Genomic DNA, 13,689 nt, shown 5'->3' on the forward strand with positions numbered 1-13,689 from the left:
CCAGTGGGGCTGATTGAGCATGGTCAGTGCTTCGATGCTGGGAATGTTGGCCTGAGCAAGGACACTGACGTTGGTACACCTATCCTGCCAATGGATTTGCAGGATTTTGCGGAGGCAGCATTGGTGGTACTTCTCCAGTGTTTTGAGGTGCCAGCTGTACATAGTCCATGTCTCTGAGCCATATAGGAGGGCGGATATCACCACTGCTCTGTAGACCATGAGCTTGGTGCCAGGTTTGAGATCCTGGACTTCAAACACTCTCTTCCTCAGGCGACCGAAGGCTGCACAAGCCATCACCTTCTCAAGGCCAGCTAGGGATGGGCAACAAATACTAACCTTGCCAGAGATGCCCACATCCCAATAATTAATATTTTAAACAACTTGATGCAGTGGACTATATCCAAGACTGTTTTTGAATTTTGATTGCATTTCTGAGTTGTCAGCTGTTTTTGAAGCTGTTCTTCAGTTTTCTGAGATGGTGTGCATGTGAACTCTGTACCAATTTCACTCTGTACCAGTGAACCGTGACAGCCCATTTCAAGCAATGTAGTCCTGCAAAGCTGGAGAGCAGTAAATCTTTGTGTCTTCGCACAAGACACTCTACTACATAGCCAGCATAATGTTAACATTTGATGATGTTTTCAAAGACATCGGAGAGTTTGGAAGATGTCAGAAGTGGATTATCCTGCTTTTGTCTTTAAATGGGGTGACCTTTTCATTCCTGATCGTTGTTTTTGTTTTTCTGGGAGTGATTCCAAATCACTGGTGCAGGGGCCCTCCTGGCACTTCCGAGCTAAGAGAAAAGTGTGGGTGGTCTCTGGAAGAGGAAAGGAATTACACGGTGCCCCTGGAAAAACCTGGCAGCTCATCATACAGTCGGTGTGAAAGATATGATATAGACTGGAATGCGACTTTTCTCAGCTGTGAATACCCAGTGTCATTAATCACAAATAGTTCTGGTGACGTACTACGCACAAGTTGTAAGAATGGTTGGTTTTTTGATGATTCACGTACAACAATCGTAAGCGAGGTAATAAGATTACATTTGTTTCACTAATGTATAGTAGGATGTATATTATTCTGGTAATATTCTTGCTTGTTCCTTACATAGTTAATCATGAAAGTGCACCTTTCTAAGGCTGACTATAACTAGGTATAATAGGAGACTTCATAGAATTTTAAAACACAGGAGGCCATTTGGCCCGTCATGCCTGCGCTGGCTCTTTGAAAGAGCTGTCCAATTTAGTCCCTTACCTCAGCTTTTTCCCCATAACCCTGCAAATTCTTCTTCTTCCACCATTCTTTTAGATTGTACATTCCAGATCTTAATAACACTCTGAAAAAATTCTCCTCATTTTCCCCCTGGTTCTTTTGCCAATTATTTTAAATATGTGACCTCTGGTTACCAACTCACTTGCCAGAGAAAACAGTTTCTTCCTACTTGCTCTATCCAAACCCCTCATAATTTTGAATACCTCTATTAGGTCTCCTCTTAACCATCTCTGCTCTATGGAGAACAATCACAGCTTCTCCAGTCTCTCCACATTACTGAAGTCCATCATCCCTGGTAAACCATTGACAGTAGGTACTGAAAAAAAGACAAGTAACAAAGACTGTCCATTCTTCCTTCTGATGTGAAATAATACCTACAAGTCTCACTTATAACTGTGAATAATTTATAGAAATCCCAATAAAGCATCATAACTCATACACTCTGCAATCTGTACGTGGTGTTTCCTAAGCTACGGAAAGTAGATGTCCTTTTGTCCCCCACCTCTGGTTAGGTAGAAGAATAGTACAGAGTGCAGATCCTTCAGCTTTCTCCTGACAATAAACAAGCTTGGGTAGCTTTATCATACTGGCACAGCTCCAATGAGTTGTTTTTTCTTTGTATACTAAGTCTCACAGTAGAATTCATGTTTAGTTCTCTCCTCCCTTTCTAGCTGATATTTGGCATTTTGCATAAACTTTGGGAAGACGTAATATAAATTGTGGCTAAGAATGAGAAAGAAAAAGGACCTATCAGTAGGTGTGTATCCAGCTGTGCAAACAGCATTGCCTAGATTGGCTAGCTGACTTTTAGAGACTTCATCCTCTGTCTAAGATTGATAGTAATAAATAACCAGCTAAATTAATGGATTTTCTTTAAAAGGATTAGCTAGTTACAGACGTAATCCTTAGAAACATCAGTTACTGATTCCTTTTTTGGAGCAAGCTGCTTTTTCTAACCTAACTTTAAAATCCCCAATCAATTTGCACCAGCGTAACTCAGTTATATGCCACTTCTGGCCATTTAGGGAAGTTTGGCCAGCTGAGAGTTACTCCAGTTCTGATTAGGCCGGCGTATGTGGAGAGAGAGAAAGAGAAAGAGAAAGAGAGAGAGAGAAAAAGAGAAAGAGAGAGAGAGAGAGAGAGAGAGGCAGTCGACAACAGGACCTGAATAACATACATGCTTGTGCTGATAAGTGGCACCATCTTGAAAAGGAGAAACCCGAGTGCTCCCCCTGGCCATCAATGGCACCACCTAGTTCACCACCATGAACATTTTTGGGATCACCACTAGCCATATTAAAACTGCAACTCCAAGAGCAGGGCAGAGACTGGGTACTCTTATCGTAGAGTTCAAGAGTGGGCAGCAAGTACTATTTCTGATGCATATACCCACAGTATATGGGTTTTTTATTCATCCTGTAACGTGCTATCCCATTCGCTTCACCCATAAGGCCAGATCTCATTACATAGGAAATGCAGACTTGCTCGTTGAAGCTGACTTTAGCAGTGAGCACCAGAGTATTGGGAGATGAGCCCAAATAGTAACAGGGGAAATGGCTTTGCCAAGCTTTACATAGGATGGGGCACAGGCCACAGAGTTGTGGATGAGATGGAGACTTTTATGTCTGTAATGCACTTATGAATGACTCCACGAGGCAATATGTTGTACTCAAACTGTAGTGACCTTGGTCCTTTATTTGTAACTCCAGAGTGAGGCACAAGCATGGTGAGCAGCCTTTTATACTGGGCTCTGCACACCTATGCCAGTGACCCTCAGGTCTCCCACTGCAGTGCCCTCTGGTGGACAGCCTCTGCCACAGGGGCAGGAAACCCCGGTCTCCACCAGTTGCACCCTCTAGTGGTGCCAGCATAGTATAGGCACAGTGTAAACCTTATTGACAGTACATCAGGTAACAAGTCTCCATCTTATGCAACTATACAGTCACTACACAGAGAGTACATCTATAGTCTGCATATATAACATCACTCCCCCAAGTCCTTTGTACCGATTACCTTTGCACTTTGTGCTCTGGCTTAGCTCTCCCCAGACCTTGGCTGTGCTTTGGCTTGGCTCTCTCCCTGTTAACCTCCAAGTCTTTTTGCCACAATGTTGGTTGGTGGTTACCAGTTTGGATGGTTCGATGATGCAGTGGAGGTTCCAGTGGGTTCTGGGTGTGATCCATGTGTGTGTCCATGGCTACACACATCCATTTCCCCCCCAACCCCGCTCCCAACTACAGCGGGATCATGCAGCAGGCCCGTTACATTAACATACAGGATCAGACACAGTGCAATTACAAAGAAAGGAAGTTACAATTTGTATCGTGACTCCTTGGTTCAGTGACTTACATTCGTTATGTTTTGTGGTCGTGCGCCAAGATTGCATTCATGGTTCAGTCATGGTAAGTACTGAGGTAACAGTACAGGTATGCGAGGACACAGTTTCAGAGCAACCGGACGGGTCCTAGTCATCTGATAGTGGCGCTGCACCCCCTGCTAGCGGGGTGGACTTGGTTCGCTCATCTAGCCAGGACTCAGGGCCTTTGCTGTTGCCTAGTGGTGGTAGAGCTACAGATGTGTGACCTCCCTGTCCTCCTTTGAGGGCTGCAGAATCTTCTGCCTGCTCTCTCATGGTGTTGGAAACCTGACTGTTCCAGGTCCCGTTTGGGGAACTCATCAGTTCTGACCTTTTGCTCCCAGATATAGCCGAGGTAGCGACTGGGTCTCCACCCGGGTGATGAGCAACGGCGGTCGACTGTGCGTATTGGCGCCGTTTTCGTTTCCAGGTTCGTGGTGAATAGTGCCATCGGGTGCCTGCAGCATGGGATAGACCTGGGGCAGGGTATCAGGATCAGTGCCTTCACCCTCCTGAGGTCGCTGGCCTATAACTTGTGGGACACCTGGGGCAGAGCATCAGGATCAGCACCTTTACCGCACCACCCCCCCACCCCCCGAATTCACTTGTTTGCTACTTTTGGGGATGCTCTATACCCGACATCTTGCAGCAACATTTTGTTCTTTACATTAGGAATAGTACTGACATCTCGCAACAACATTTTGTTCACAATCTTAATCGGTTCGTTACACTGATTGCCATACATACAATGTCTCTTTAAGTTCAGTTGGTTGCAGGTTTCCTTTAAGAGAACCCTGCTGGCTTTACCCCAATCAAATCCTTTGTTAGACACCATGCGTTGGTCCCTCAGCGTTGCATCTTGTGATATGGCAGCGGCCATTTTTTTTTCAGCCACGCTGCACCTCATTGCAGCAGGGACGCCATCTTGCCTCTGTCCTTGAGGTCGACTGCCTTGATCCTTCTCTCCCACGATTCTGCAACAAAAGCTGGAAGAGTACCTGTGAATTCGATCTTCCTCCCCAGGAGTCCTGCCACTGGAGTCGGGAAGGTACTTTTAGGTCGTTCCGGCCGGATCATTGCCACGCAGTCGTGATGGACGGTCTGTGCCTCAGGTGCTGCACTGGTCTGTTCTCTGGTACCTGGCCCAAGTGAAAGTGAGGTTTCGCTCTGCCTCTGAGTATGGGGGACATCAATTTCTGGAATGAAGAGGTCTTCCCATTTCCACTGGATCTTCCCCATCCACCTTCTTCCGAGTAGCGATGGACCATCACCTGCAACAATCCACAGAGGTAACTTGTGCATCACGCTATTATGGATTACACTTATATCCGCACTACCAAGGACTGGGATCAGCTCCTTGGTGTAGGTGTGCAACTTTTCCTGTACTGGAACCAGCTCGGGTCGTTTTTCATTCCATAGTCTTTCAAAGGCATCCTGGCTCATCACTGACTGGCTCGCTCCAGTGTCCACTTCCATGAAGACTGGAACGCCATTTATCTCGACTTCCATCTTCACTGGAGGACAATCAGTGGTGCAGGTATACACTCCATACACTTCTTCTTGGGGCTGAGCTGCCTCTCTGGCCAAATCATCATACTCCCTGCTGGATTCAAAGTCATCTACCAACTCCTCTGCTAGACGGTGAGTCGTATTTCTTTTACACATACGCTGGAGGTGGCCCTTCGTGTTACAGGCTTTGCATACATACTCAGCAAACCGACAATGGTGAGCCCTATGGTTTCCTCCGCAACGCCAGCATGGTGCTACTCCATTAGCACCCCTCAGCGGACTCTGAGTTCTGGAACCCTGAGGTCTGTGCTCTCTGCCCTGGGCAGAGCCATGTTCTATAGTCTTGCCTATGAAAGGCACCATTCTGTGTACAGTACTTGCCGGGTTTGAGTCCACAGGATGAATAATTTGCTTGGTGCTGCAGGTCGAAGTCATGAACGCCTGACTGATGCTGATGGCTTTCTGCAGGTTGACTGTGGTGTCGACAGATAATAGCTTGGGAAGGAGGCCCTCGTGGCCAATTTCCACAATAAAGATGTCTTGCAATGCTTCGTTGAGGTGCATGCCAAAATCACACGGTGCCGCAAGTCTCCTGAGGTCGGCAGCATATTTTGCAATCTCTTGGCCCTCAGGTTTGCGGTGAGTGTAGAATCTGTGCCTGGCCATGAGGATGCTCTGTTTTGGTTTTAGTTGGTCGCGAATTAGTTCAGTCAGCTCATCGTATGTCTTATCCTTGGCCTTCGTGGATGCAAGTCCCTGATGAGATGGTAGACCTCGGGCCCACAACTGGTCAGCAATATAGCCTTGCGCTTCTCCGCCAATGTGTCCGTCTCCCCTGCCAGGTCGTTTGCCACGAAATATTGCTCGAGCCTTTCTGTGAAGGTATCCCAATCATCACCCTCTGCGAAGTCTTTTAGTATGCCAAAGGGAGCCATAATCGCATGAAAGTCCGTATTCTCGTCACCAGTCTTTATGTCTGTAATGCACTTATGAATGACTCCACGAGGCAATGTGTTGTACTCAAACTGTAGTGACCTTGGTCCTTTATTCGTAACTCCAGAGTGAGGCACAAGCATGGTGGGGCAGCCTTTTATACTGGGCCCTGCACACCTATGCCGGTGACCCTCAGGTCTCCCACCGCAGTGCCCTCTGGTGGACAGCCTCTGCCACAGGGGCCGGAAACCCCAGTCTCTACCAGTTGCACCCTCTAGCCACCATAGTATATACAGTGTAAACCTTATTGACAGTACATCAGATAATAAGTCTCCATCTTATGCAACTATACCGTGACTACACAAAGAGTATATCTATAGTCTGCATATATAACAGAGTCTGTGCAGGATGGAAGTGGGGAGATTGACGAATATGGCATTGGAAACATTGAGGTAATAAAAACATACAATCAAAGCACGGACATAAGCTATTCAGCCCATCACTAGTGCACTGGCTCTCTGAAAGAGCTCTCCACTTAGTCATATTCCACTGTCCTTTCATAATACGCTTTTAAAATTTTCATTTTCAACTATTTACCTACTCCCCTTTTAAAAGCTGGTATGGATTCTGCGTCCACCTTTGTTTCTGGTAGGGTATTCAACCCATTGTGTAAAAAAAATTCTCCTTGCCTCTCCCTTCGTTGATGACCTTACAGTTATGCCATCACTAACCAGTAGAAATCATTTTTTCTCCACATTTACTTTATTGAAACTCTTCATTATTGATGGATGAGGGATTTGGTAATGGTACAGGAAAGTAGGGGTATGAGCGGGCAAAGTTCCAGAGAAGCTCTTGAGATGCAAGCAACTGATCTCAGTGCAGAGTTTGAAGCTCAGATCATTGACTCTATGTTTGTGGATCATGCTGCTTGGGACCTGATAGAGGTGAGGTTGAAAGTCATGTATTGATTATGTTCAAACTAGGAGCTAGGACAAGGTGCAGGTGGTAAGTTTCATAGAGGTTATTCATCTAATAGGAGGTTCGAGGTGGAAGATGGAGCGGCACAACCACTCAGTGTTTGGATTGGAGAGTGGGGGAGCTGGCAACATCAGGACAGAAGCAACTCGCACCAAGTGTCATTCACACATCACCCCTGTGCTCACTGACCTACATTGGCACCTGGTCCACAACGCCTCAGTTTAAAAATTCTCATCCTTGTCTTCAAATTCCTCCATGGCCTTGCCCCTTCATATCTCTGTAACCTCCTCCAGCCCTACAAGCCTTAGAGATTGCTACGCTCCTCCAATCCTGGTCTCTTGCGCATCCCCGATTTTAATTTCTCCACTATTGGTGGCTGTGCCATCAGCTGCCTAGGCCCTCAGCTCGAGAATTCCCTTGCTTAACCTCTCTGCCTCTCTCTCCTCCTTTAAGCTGCTCCTTAAAACCTCCCTTGTCATCTGTTCTTATGTGAGTCAGTTTCAAATTTTGTCTGACAACACTCTTGTGAAGCGCCTTGGGATGTTCTACTATATAAATGCAAGCTGTTGTTGTTGAACAGATAATCTCAATTTTGAGACAAATGGGTCAAAATTCAGTACCGCCGTTTTTGAGCCGGTGACATTAAGAACATAAAAAATAGGAGCCGAAGTAGGCCATTTGGCCCCTCGAGCCTGCTCCGCCAATCAATAAGATCATGGCTGATCTGATCATGGATTCAGCTCCACTTCCCCGCCTACTCCCCATAACTCTTTAACTCTCTTATCGCGCAAAAATCTCACTATCTCTGCTTTAAATATATTCAATGACCCAGCCTCCACAGCTCTCTAGGGTAGAGAATTTCATAGATTTACAACCCTCAGAGAAGAAATTTCTCCTCATCTCAGTTTTAATGGGTGGCCCCTTATTCTAAGACTATGTTTTAGTTTCCCCTATGAGTGGAAATACCCTTTCTGCATCCACCTTGCTGAGCCCCCTCATTATCTTATAAGTTTCAATAAGATCACCTCTCATACTTCTGAACTCCAATGCGGCAAACCTGTCCCACCCTCCCTTACCCTCAACGACTGTCTGTCCCACCCGTGACAGGCACTGTGGTTCTCATATTAGACTGTTCAGCCACCTAAGGACTCATTTTTAGAGTGGAAGCAAGTCTTCCTCGATTCCGAGGGACTGCCTATGATGAATGAGTATAAGCCCAATCTACATTCATAAGTCAACCCCCTCATCTCTGGAATCAACCTAGTGAATCTTCTCTGAACAGCCCCCAATGCAAGTATATCCTTCCTTAAATACGGAGACCAAAACTGTAAGCAGTATTCCAGGTGTGGCCTCACCAATACCCTGTACAGTTGTAGCAGGATTTCTCTGCTTTTATACTCTATGCCCCTTGCAATAAAGGCCATCATTCCATTTGCCTTCCTGATTACTTGCTGAAACTGCATACTAACTTTTTGTGTTTCATGCACAAGGACCCCCAGATCTCTCTGTACTGCAGCACTTTGCAATTTTTCTCCATTTAAATTATAATTTGCTTTTCTATTATTTCTGCCAAAGTGCATAACCTCACAGTTCCCCACATTATACTCCATCAGCCAAATTTTTGCCCACTCAGTTAGCCTGTCTATATCCCTTTGCAGATTTGTTGTGTCCTCCTCACAATTTACTTTCCCACCCATCTTTGTATCATCAGCAAACTTGGCTACATTACACTCAATCCCTTCATTCAAGTCATTTATACTGTAAATAGTTGAGGTCCCAGCACCAATCCCTGCAGCACCCCACTAGTCACTGTTTGCCAACCGTAAAATGACCCATTTATCCCGACATTGGCTGAGTGCTGATTTTAACAGCAGGCGGTAGGTGCCGCCTCAAACTGCAATATTCAGTTTTGCCGCCCAAAGATGAGACAGCAGCGCTAAAAGTGGCATTACACTCACCCTCTGGCGCCAATGGAGCGACAGCTCAGGAGGCCTACTGAATTGAGGAAAAAAAATGAAAAAAGTTTACGACAATTTCCCTCATCCACACACTTCCCCATTAATACATAAATCCTGGAAAAAAATAAACATAACCACTTACCTTGATCCCTGGATTCTATCATCCCGGGATCCCCGATGTCCCACCAGCTTTCCCTGGCTGTGCAGACGCCTGCCGGTAAGGCCACAGTACGTACCTCATTTCCAAGCCACGGCAGCAAGGGAGCGTTGCACGCTCGATGACATCACCACATGTGTGGTGGCAGAGCGCATAGCAGTACATCTTGGCGCCACCACCCAATGAAACTTAGTGAGCCGATGAACCCGGTTGTCACTGACAGTAAGTACTTAGCCGTCCGTCTCCGAATTTCGACCCCAAAGTGCATGAGGCCTTCAGATTGGATGTCAGAGGGGAGGTTGGAGGAGGCAGGAAAAAGGATCAGAGGAGACGATTTGTGGTGTCCTTTCCCTTCAAGGTGACCCTGGAGTAATTGGAGGTTTTGACCGCAGAGAGGGAGAAGTGATACAGCTTTATTTGATCCAACCTGGAATTTGCTTGAGTGGGGAATCTAGCGGCATGCCCTGTTAGATTTGTTCGTGCATGTTTAAGTTTTAACTATTCTTGCCCACAAAGTTGCTTGAAGTGTGAGCTGATAACGGCGCAGCGTGGGAAACAGGGCATCTGGGACCTTGGTGAACAACAGGACAGTCAATCTCCTTAACCAATGAGATATAAAGACTGAGGAAGGACTGAGAAGGAAGCTGAAGGAAGTGGGTGAATTAAATGTCAAATCAGTTACAGAAAGAGAAAGAAAGAAAGATTAGATTGAGAGAGAGAAAAAAAAGATAGAAACGAAATGCAAGATAAAAAAACTATTTTTGTAATTTCCAACAATTCACAATCTGAAGGAAAGAGACTCCACACTTATAATTGTTCACTTTCTGGACCAGAGGTTGATTGGCAGTCAGTAACAATGATTATGTCATTAAAAGGGTACTTGCATTGTTAATTACGAGACTTGATTTTCTGTGGCACGTTTAATGGGCAACGAATGTGCAAATGCAGCAATTTCATGAAAATCACGTGAAGGCTATGGGCGATATGCTTTTTTCGCAAAGCTAATAGCAGAGCGACGCAAATTGGCCAGCAACGTGGCGATTTGCAATTCACGGGGTATCTCTAATCTTTATTTTCTGATGGTATTAGTTTTGCGATGAATGTAGAACTTCGTCAAATCGTACCATGGAATCTTTTACATCTACTTAAAAAGGCAGATGGAGCCTTGGTTTAATGTGTCATCTGAAAGACATCAGAATAAAATTATATTTCATGCCTTGATTTTAAAGAGTTATGTGATAAAGTTCAAAACAAGGGACAGTTGGAACTGGTGCTCTCCACTCTCCCGTCCAGTGACAGTTGAAACTGGTGCTCTCAACTCTCTGTCCTGTGACAGTTGGAACTGGTGCTCTCCACTCTCTCTCCTGTGACAGTTTGAACTGGTGCTCTCCACTCTCTGTCCAGTGACAGTTTGAACTGGTGCTCTCCACTCTCTGTCCTGTGACAGTTTGAACTGGTGCTCTCCACTCTCCCGTCCTGTGACAGTGGGAACTGGTGCTCTCCACTCTCTGTCCTGTGACAGTTTGAACTGGTGCTCTCCACTCTCCCGTCCTGTGACAGTTGGAACTGGTGCTCTCCACTCTCTGTCCTGTGACAGTGGGAACTGGTGCTCTCCGCTCTCCGTCCTGTGACAGTTGGAACTGGTGCTCTCCACTCTCTGTCCTGTGACAGTTTGAACTGGTGCTCTCCACTCTCCCGTCCTGTGACAGTGGGAACTGGTGCTCTCCGCTCTCCGTCCTGTGACAGTTGGAACTGGTGCTCTCCATTCTCTGTCCTGTGACAGTTTGAACTGGTGCTCTCCACTCTCCCATCCAGTGACAGTTGGAACTGGTGCTCTCCACTCTCTGTCCTGTGACAGTTGGAACTGGTGCTCTCCACTCTCCCGTCCAGTGACAGTTGGAACTGGTGCTCTCCACTCTCTCTCCTGTGACAGTTTGAACTGGTGCTCTCCACTTTCCCGTCCTGTGACAGTTTGAACTGGTGCTCTCCACTCTCTCTCCTGTGACAGTTTGAACTGGTGCTCTCCACTCTCCCGTCCTGTGAGTTTGAACTAGTGCTCTCCACTCTCTCTCCCGTGACAGTTGGAACTGGTGCTCTCCACTCTCTCTCCTGTGACAGTTTGAACTGGTGCTCTCCACTCTCTCTCCTGTGACAGTGGGAACTGGTGCTCTCCACTCTCTGTCCTGTGACAGTTGGAACTGGTGCTCTCCACTCTCTATCCTGTGACAGTTGGAACTGGTGCTCTCCACTCTCCCGTCCAGTAACAGTTGGAACTGGTGCTCTCCACTCTCTGTCCTGTGACAGTTGGAACTGGTGCTCTCCACTCTCTCTCCTGTGACAGTTTGAACTGGTGCTCTCCATTCTCTCTCCTGTGACAGTTTGAATTGGTGCTCTCCACTCTCTGTCCAGTGACAGTTGGAACTGGTGCTCTCCACTCTCTGTCCTGTGACAGTTGGAACTGGTGCTCTCCACTCTCCCGTCCTGTGACAGTTGGAACTGGTGCTCTCCACTCTCTCTCCTGTGACAGTTTGAACTGGTGTTCTCCATTCTCTGTCCTGTGACAGTTTGAACTGGTGCTCTCCACTCTCCCGTCCAGTGATAGTTGGAACTGGTGCTCTCCACTCTCCCGTCCAGTGACAGTTTGAACTGGTGCTCTCCACTCTCCCGTCCTGTGACAGTTGGAACTGGTGCTCTCCACTCTCTCTCCTGTGACAGTTTGAACTGGTGCTCTCCACTCTCTGTCCTGTGACAGTTTGAACTGGTGCTCTCCACTCTCTGTCCTGTGACAGTTTGAACTGGTGTTCTCCACTCTCCCATCTTGTGACAGTTGGAACTGCTGCTCTCCACTCTCCCGTCCAGTGACAGTTGGAACTGGTGCTCTCCACTCTCTCTCCTGCGACAGTTGGAACTGGTGCTCTCCACTCTCCCGTCCTGCGACAGTTGGAACTGGTGCTCTCCACTCTCTCGTCCTGTGACAGTTGGAACTAGTGCTCTCCACTCTCTCGTCCTGTGACAGTTGGAACTGGTGCTCTCCACTCTCCTGTCCTGTGACAGTTTGAACTGGTGCTCTCCACTCTCCCGTCCTGTGACAGTTTGAACTGGTGCTCTCCATTCTCTCTCCTGTGACAGTTTGAATTGGTGCTCTCCACTCTCTGTCCTGTGACAGTTGGAACTGGTGCTCTCCACTCTCCCGTCCAGTGTTCGTTGGAACTGGTGCTCTCCACTCTCCCGTCCTGTGACAGTTTGAACTGGTGCTCTCCATTCTCTCTCCTGTGACAGTTTGAATTGGTGCTCTCCACTCTCTGTCCTGTGACAGTTTGAACTGGTGCTCTCCACTCTCTGTCCTGTGACAGTTGGAACTGGTGCTCTCCACTCTCCCGTCCAGTTTTGGTTGGACCACTCTCCCGTCCTGTGACAGTTTGAACTGGTGCTCTCGATTCTCTCTCCTGTGACAGTTTGAATTGGTGCTCTCCACTCTCTGTCCAGTGACAGTTGGAACTGGTGCTCTCCACTCTCCCGTCCAGTGACAGTTGGAACTGGTGCTCTCCACTCTCCCGTCCTGTGACAGTTTGAATTGATGCTCTCCATTCTCTCTCCTGTGACAGTTTGAATTGGTGCTCTCCACTCTCTGTCCAGTGACAGTTGAAACTGGTGCTCTCCACTCTCCCGTCCAGTGACAGTTGGAACTGGTGCTCTCCACTCTCCCGTCCTGGGACAGTTGGAACTGGTGCTCTCCACTCTCCCATCCTGTGACAGTTTGAACTGCTGCTCTCCACTCTCCCGTACTGTGACAGTTGGAACTGGTGCTCTCCACTTCCCGTCCTGTGACAGTTGGAACTGCACATCCTTACGCACACCAACTTACCTTGCACCTCCATCCATCTCTCTCTCTATCTACATTATCACTTCCCAATCTTATGAGCCACCACTCACACTCACCCTCATCCTAGTGTGATCATACCAACGAACACACAAGGGTAGGCACTTAGGTGTTTTAGCCAATGTTCACGTAAAGTTTCTGTTAATGTATTTAGACGAAGGAATTGAATGTAATATCTCCAAGTTTGCAAATGACACTAAGCTGGGTGGCAGTGTGAGCTGTGATGAGATGCTAAGAGGCAGCAAGGTGACTTGGACATGTTAGGTGCGTGGGCAAATACATGGCAGGTGCGGTATAATGTAGATAAATGTGAGGTTATCCACTTTGCTGGCAAAAACAGGAAGACAGGTTATTACCTGAATGAGTAAAAGGGGAGGTACGAGACCTGGGTGTCATGGTACATCAGTCATTGAAAGTTGGCATACAGGTACAGCAGGTGGTGAAGAAGGCAAATGGCATGTTGGCCTTCATAGCGAGGGGATTTGAGTATCGGAGTATAGGAGCAGGGAGGTCTTACTCCAGTTGTATAAAGCCTTGGTGAGGCCACACCTTGAATATTGTGTTCAATTTTGGACTCCTAATCTGAGGAAGGACATTCTTGCTATTGAGGGAGTGCAGCGAAGGTTCACCAGACTGATTCCCGGGT

At 47.1% G+C, this 13,689-nt stretch overlaps 1 protein-coding gene across 1 annotated transcript in view; it reads left to right on the forward strand.

The window, feature by feature from the left end:
• Positions 1-619: 619 nt before the first annotated feature.
• The window catches only part of LOC139272753 (solute carrier family 22 member 3-like), a 58,593-nt gene continuing 45,523 nt past the window's right edge, over positions 620-13,689 (forward strand). The window contains exon 1 of the mRNA XM_070888864.1: positions 620-1,030. Within this exon, the coding sequence (XP_070744965.1) occupies positions 620-1,030 (411 nt within the window). The remainder of the gene's footprint in view (positions 1,031-13,689) is intronic.

The sequence above is a fragment of the Pristiophorus japonicus genome, chromosome 9 (assembly GCF_044704955.1).
Source record: "Pristiophorus japonicus isolate sPriJap1 chromosome 9, sPriJap1.hap1, whole genome shotgun sequence".
Taxonomy (NCBI): Eukaryota; Metazoa; Chordata; class Chondrichthyes; family Pristiophoridae; genus Pristiophorus; species Pristiophorus japonicus.